The 7086-nt window shown below is 41.9% G+C and overlaps 1 protein-coding gene across 1 annotated transcript; it reads left to right on the forward strand.

Moving 5' to 3' along the window:
* Positions 1 to 1167: 1167 nt before the first annotated feature.
* Positions 1168 to 4816, forward strand: mfsd11 (major facilitator superfamily domain containing 11; the record flags this gene model as incomplete). The annotated part of the gene is given in 6 exon segments (XM_014031364.1): positions 1168 to 1211; positions 1295 to 1360; positions 2491 to 2616; positions 2705 to 2879; positions 4025 to 4160; positions 4247 to 4816. Coding segments are annotated over 6 exon segments (709 nt in total), but the record flags the coding sequence as incomplete, so codon positions are not given.
* Positions 4817 to 7086: the final 2270 nt, after the last annotated feature.

Raw genomic sequence — 7086 nt, forward strand, 5'->3', positions numbered from 1 at the left:
TGGGTGTACCTCAGTCTGAACTGTGGTACTTGTAGACCTGGTTCTACGTCGGTCTGAACTGTGGTACTTGTAGACCTGGGTGTACCTCAGTCTGAACTGTGGTACTTGTAGACCTGGTTCTACATCGGTCTGAACTGTGGTACTTGTAGACCTGGTTGTACCTCNTCTGTCAGTGTCTGTCAGTGTCTCTGTCAGTGTCTGTCAGTGTCTCTGTCAGTGTCTCTGTCAGTGTCTGTCAGTGTCTCTGTCAGTGTCTGTCAGTGTCTCTGTCAGTGTCTCTGTCAGTGTCTGTCAGTGTCTCTGTCAGTGTCTCTGTCAGTGTCTGTCAGTGTCTCTGTCAGTGTCTCTGTCAGTGTCTGTCAGTGTCTCTGTCAGTGTCTCTGTCAGTGTCTCTGTCAGTGTCTGTCAGTCTCTGTCAGTGTCTCTGTCAGTGTCTGTCAGTCTCTGTCAGTGTGTCTGTCAGTGTCTGTCAGTGTCTGTCAGTGTCTGTCAGTGTCTCTGTCAGTGTCTCTGTCAGTGTCTCTGTCAGTGTCTGTCAGTGTCTGTCAGTGTCTGTCAGTGTCTGTCAGTGTCTGTCAGTGTCTGTCAGTGTCTGTCAGTGTCTCTGTCAGTGTCTCTGTCAGTGTCTCTGTCAGTGTCTGTCAGTGTCTCTGTCAGTGTCTCTGTCAGTGTCTGTCAGTGTCTGTCAGTGTCTGTCAGTGTCTGTTAGTGTCTGTCAGTGTCTCTGTCGGTGTCTGTCAGTGTCTGTCAGTGTCTCTGTCAGTGTCTCTGTCAGTGTCTCTGTTAGTGTCGCTTTCACTTTTCAATAGACCAAATATCTGCCTCCTCCGATCAGCAGAAATCCAGTTATCATAAATCCAAATAGATACAAATCTTCCACATCTTCACTGGAATGTGGTGTGAGACACATCAGGTTCCAGCCCCAAGAACCACTAGCACGACCAGCAGCAACCATTCCACTGGGACAGCTTTGTTCCCCTTATACCAGTTGTAATGTGGAAAAATGTAGTATCAATTGTGTTCAGAGACCAGTTGACCAAATCCATAGTTCATTTTTGTTTCAGATGACTGAGATTGGTTAGGGATCAAGTGAAAAGGCAAAAGCAGTTCTTGTTTAAAATTCTGAATGAGAGATTTAAAGCAGAAATTCTGTTTTTGTGTCTGCAGCTCGTCTCAATCAGGTCTCTGCTCTCAGGCTCTTGATGCTTTTGGTAAAATCTAAAAAATAATGCAGATTTTTGACCTTAAAACTTCTGAACTCTGGTTCATTTATTCCTTGTTTTTCTGTTTGCAGTGAAAGCCTGTAAAATGTTTGTGACTAAAGAAATGTTGCTGCTGAGCATCTCTATTGGATACACAGGTGAGTGTACAACAATTCTGTTGGGACAAACTCCACCCACACACAAAGCTACACCAATCACTGTTGGGACAAACTCCACCCACACACAAAGCTACACCAATCACTGTTGGGACAAACTCCACCCTCACAACAAGAACCTTCCCCTCTGTACTGCAGAGACCCCTCCTTGGGTGGATGATGAATTGTTTCTTGTGCAGCAGCAACAATGGGAGCTGATTTCAGCCATTCAAATGGAGCATGTGGAGACCTTAAGGGACAGTCATTTTGACCACTAGTATCTGTGATCTTGGTCTTGATGATGATGATGAGGGTAGGAATATAGACCGACCAGTAAACAGAGCTTCTCCTGACAGCTCAGCTCCCTCTGAACCACAACAGACTGGTACAGAGTCCACAACCCAGCAGAAGCTGCACTGATCTGTCTGTCAATATCATGCTCCATTCTTCCATCACTGTGAACAAAACTCCAAGATACCTGAGAACCTCAACCCTAATCTGGAAAGAGCAATCCACCCTTTCCTGACTGAGGACCATGGCCTCAGATTTGGAGGTTCTTATCCTCGTGAACCGCTCCAGTGAGAGCTGAAGATCACGAGGACACCATCAGGACTACATCATCTGCAAACAGCAGAGATGGAATCCTGAGACAACCACACCAGACTCCCACCTGGCCCTGGCTGCACCTAGAGATTCTGTCAGAAATGTGAACAAAGCCTTGTATAAGAACTGAATGTCTCGTAACAACAAACCCACAGTCCCATTGTCACGGAGCACCCCCCACAGTTTACCTCATGTTCAAACAGCTTGTCCCAGTCCACAGAACACATGTAGACTGGTTGGATGTGTTTTCAGATCTGCTTTCAGATTGGTTAGTTTGCTAGTCTGGTTTCAAATGTAAATGTTGGATCAGTTATGTCTGTTTTTTCTAGATTTTTGAAAGTAGGGTTTGATGTGGTCTTGGTACTAAACTGGTTTTGAAGAACTTATCTTCATGTTTTTGAACTGGTTTCAAACCTGGGGATGGGTTTAGGAGAACTAAATAAATTCTGTTAGATATAGAATCCTGATTTGACCTAAAACCTTGTTTCATCTCTGTAAATTCAGCTTAGCTGTGTCTCTGGCTCTGACAGGCCTGGAGCTCACCTTCTACAGCGGTGTGTACGGGACGTGTATCGGAGCCATGAACCTCTTTGGAACTGATGCAAGGAGTCTTATTGGGATCTCAGGTATTTGCATCGGTGCTGGTGAGATCTTAGGTGAGTCATTTATGATGCAGCTTGTTCTCTTTAAGTTCTGCAGAGAGAACCACATCCATCCAACAATTTCTGTCTGACATTTGACCAGGCGGGGGCATCTTTGGGATGCTGAATAAAAACAACCGTTTTGGCAGGAATCCAGTGGTTCTGCTGGGCCTCATCACCCACTTTGTGGCTTTTTTCCTCATTTTCCTCAACATTGCGAGTGATGCTCCACTGGCCCCTGAAGAAGGAACAGATCTTCGGGCTTTTATCAACCCCAGGTAAAAAGAAACTTGGTTCATGTTGGCTTTTAACCATTCATTTATTGCAAATTTTGACTTTATTGTGCTGTTGTAAAAACATTTTCTAAATATAAAGAAGTTGAACAGTGAAGAAACTAAAATCCCTGTTAGGTGTTTGTGTAATAAAGGCTTGTGTAAATAAGAAAATAAAAGACTTTGTTCTATTATAGAAAACTCTGTGGAACTACAGGTGTTATTTGTTAAAGAAGAAGAAGCTGCTCTGTAGAGTGTTGATGGGCTCTGTGGGTCAACATGTGCAGCATCACAAATATTTATAGATAAGTCGATATATGCTTTTAAATCCTTCTTTTTCACATTTAAATCCAGTTGGGGTGTATGTTACGAACACACAAATACACACACCCAGTGGGTCAGTCTCCCTCCCTCCCCAGCTGCTCTCCTCCGGTCATTTCCTGAACTTGCAGCGATCATTTTAAAGCAAATCGATCAGCTGTTCATTATGAGATGACTTGGAAACAGACCCAGCAGCAGAACAACTTTATACTTTTGAAATTATTAACACATTTAAATGTCCACTATAATTAAAGAAGTGATGTTTCCGTTCATCGCTTCATATAATCCATAATTAACCATTGCACTGCTGGGAAGAAGAGAGACACGTTTCTTACTGCACATGCCTAACCAGGAAATCTGTCATCAGTCTGAGCTCTATGTTCTCTGTAGACCTGGTTCTACATCAGTCTGAGCCATATGGTAACTGTAGACCTGGTTCTACATCGATCTGTGCTTTATGGAACCTGTAGACCTGGTTCTATATCAATCTGAGCTCGGTGAATGCTGTGTGACGGTTTGTGGGATTTATGATTTTATTGCTGTTTAATTTAGATAATTGAAAGTGGTGCTAGTCAGGTCTCCCTCCTGACATACAGGTCTGAACTGTGGTACCTGTAGACCTGGTTGTACCTCAGTCTGAACTGTGGTACCTGTAGACCTGGTTGTACCTCAGTCTGAACTGTGGTACCTGTAGACCTGGTTGTATCTCAGTCTGAACTGTGGTACTTGTAGACCTGGGTGTACACCTTGTTACCTTTCTAAAGTGGTTGTTGTTTTAGATTAGTTGTGTACAGGTGTGCTGATGAACTTGTTTTGTGTTTGTGTCTCAGTGTCGGTGTGGCRTTGCTCTGCAGCTTCCTGCTGGGTCTGGGAGATAGCTGCTTCAACACTCAGCTCCTCAGCATCATTGGCTTCCTGTTCCGGGACAACAGCGCTCCTGCCTTTGCTGTTTTCAAATTCATCCAGGTGACAGCRTCAGGAGGAGGTTGTAAATTCTGTAGATCTCCTGTGCTTTTCTGAGTTTGATTGACATGTTGTTGTGTCTTCTTCAGTCCATCATGGCTGCCGTGGCCTTCTTCTACAGTAACTACCTGCTGCTTCACTGGCAGCTGCTCATCCTCATCATCGTCGGGTTTCTGGGCTCCATCTCCTTCTTTGCAGCCGAGCTAATTGCAGAGGCCAAGAGGCAGGACTCAGATTATGGAAGCATCTAAAAAAGGATGAGAGGAGCACAGATGGACTGCATCGACCTTTCCCAGCTGGAGGATCTCAGTGGGGTTTAGATGTGAGACTCTGATTCTGTGGTTTCCTTCCAGCTGCTTGGTGCACTTCTCGTCTCGACCTGAGTTTTCATTTTTCTCATAGAGCTGTTTTCATGTGAGCTCTGGTTCAGTTGCACTCCAAGCCTCTTCATCTTCATCAGCCAATCATCTCTATAAAACCCTTTGATTGATTGGTGGAGTTCTTCAGTGCAGCACTTTTAATTTAAAATACCTCTGATCTTCTCAGGCTGTGTGGAACAATACAACCAGTTMAAGACCAACTATTGGGTGTTTTTGAAATATTCATAATAAATTGAGCATTTAGACAGACCCATTTAAAGTCTTGATCCAAAGCAGCCAGTTTTTGTGCCAAAGAGTTTTTGTTGTCATTAAGAATAATTTAAAAAGCCATCAGGGTTCTGCTCTGGGTAATGACTGTCTCATTGTCTGACTGGACAAAAGGCAAGAGACGACTGGGTGACAGATGACCAGACGACAGACCATGGAGGACTGAAACTATTAGAAAATAAAAGCAAAAATATATGAAAGTCCATTAAATAAATACAGTAAGTATTTATGGTCAAAATGYACCAATTAATTTCACAAAAGAGAATTTTACATCATGTTTTATTCATTATTCAACCTTCATCTTTATTTTTCCAGCTTAGCAAATGATATACTGTGGCACAATTTAAATGTGACTGTTTTTAAAAATATATATATTTTTGTTTTTCCTTTTACTTGTTCATGCATTTTAAATGTCTTAAAGGCACAGGCTAGGCTAGGCTAGGCTAAGTGTTTTTTCTCCCTGCATTTGTTTGTTTTTTGTTGAAATCAAGACTTGTGGGGACAAAAGTAAGAAAAGTATTTAAGATGCAAATGCGGTACAATTAAAGAGAAAAACAAAATATATAGAAATATTTTTTAAAATTTAAAATAGTTGCTAAAATATATGATTTGGAACTAAGCTGGAAAAATAAAGATTGTCAGTAAAATATAAAACATGAGGTAAAGTTGTACTGTTTAAAATTTAATTGGTGCTTTTTAAGTGTATTTATTTATTTCATCCTCATCATCAAACTTTATTTATAAAGCGTAATAACATCAGCCACAGCTGAAACAAAGGGCTGAACACATGAAGTAAAAACTCAATACAAAAACACAATAAAACCACAGTTAAATTAGTAAAATCAGCACCAATACAGTAAAAGTTGAGTAAAATCAAATCCCAGTTAGGCTGAAGGCCAGTGAGAAAAAATAAGTTTTTAGGTGAGTTTTAAAAATGGACAGTGAACGGGTGATGTGCTCTCTTCTACATGTTCCTGTTAAAAGACGGGCAGCTGCACATGTGTGAGGGATGACTGGTTTAATCCAGAGCACAGTGACTTACAGTAATCCAGTCGAGATGAAATAAAAGCATGGACTACTGCTTCAAACTGTTGCCTTGAAAGAATAGATTTTATCTTTGCTATTTTTCTCAGGTGATAAAACTAGACTTAACTGTAGCCCATCTTAAAACCAAGGTTTGTAGCTGTGGGCTTGACATACATTGTCAAGGGGTCTAAATAAACTGGAGGGCTCGGGCATGCTCCACTAGGTCCAAAAACAAGTATCTTTGTCCTTTTTTTCTTTAAAATGCAAGAACTTTCGGGCCATCCAAGCTTTAAGATCAATGAGACATGCTAAAAAGGTTTAATGGACCAAGCCTCAACTCACCTTAGAGGTACATAGATTTGGTAGTCGTCAGCGTAGCAATGAAATGAATCTCTTTAATGAATACAAGAGATGCTGTGATTTCTAAAATCTGAACCTAAAGGCAAGAGGTACAGAGAAAAAAGCAAAGGATCGAAAATTGAGCCCTGGGGAACCCCACATGACAGAGGAGCAGAAAAGGATTCAAAGCCTGCATTTTTTACTGAAAATGTTCTATTTATTGCTTGATTTATATGTTTCTGCTTTTATTTCTAATTGTGTCAGTTTCAGTCCTTCATAAGAGACGAGAGACAAGCAGGCGAAGTCTCAGGACAGTCACTTTTCTGTATGGGATTTAAAATCTGTATTTCAACCTTTCCCACTGTACACAGGGTTGGATTAGGGATAAGATTAGAGAGAATCCTGAGAATGACAGCATGATGGCTCAGTGGTTAGCACTGACGCCCCACAGCAAGAAGGTCCTGGGTTCGATCCCCGGTTTGGACCTGGGGTCTTTGTGTGGAGTTTGCCGAGGACAACATGCTTGTTTGGGTTTTCTCCGGGTACTTCGGTTTCCCCCACCCCCAAAACATGTACAATAGGTACAATAGGTGCCTTCAGGCCCAGGCCTCCCTTGAAAAAGAGATCTGAGATCTCAATGAGACTTGCCTGGTTAAATAACGGTAAATAAAATAAATAAATGAACTAATTTTTGAAGCAAGTGGTTTTACATCAGGTTCCGAACCAGACCTGCTCTGGAGGATGTCCTGATGCATCTCAGTAATCCAGGTACAAAATCAAAAAGAAAAAATAGTATAGGTCTTCTGGACGGGTTCTTCTCTAATGAAACGTTTCGTCTCTCCTCCAAGAGACTTCTTCAGTCACATGGAGGCAGGGCTTAAAAGCCTGAATTTAGCCTGAAACTCTCAGACTGAAGA

This window comes from Austrofundulus limnaeus, unplaced genomic scaffold, assembly GCF_001266775.1.
Source record: "Austrofundulus limnaeus strain Quisiro unplaced genomic scaffold, Austrofundulus_limnaeus-1.0 Scaffold1239, whole genome shotgun sequence".
NCBI lineage: Eukaryota > Metazoa > Chordata > Actinopteri > Cyprinodontiformes > Rivulidae > Austrofundulus > Austrofundulus limnaeus.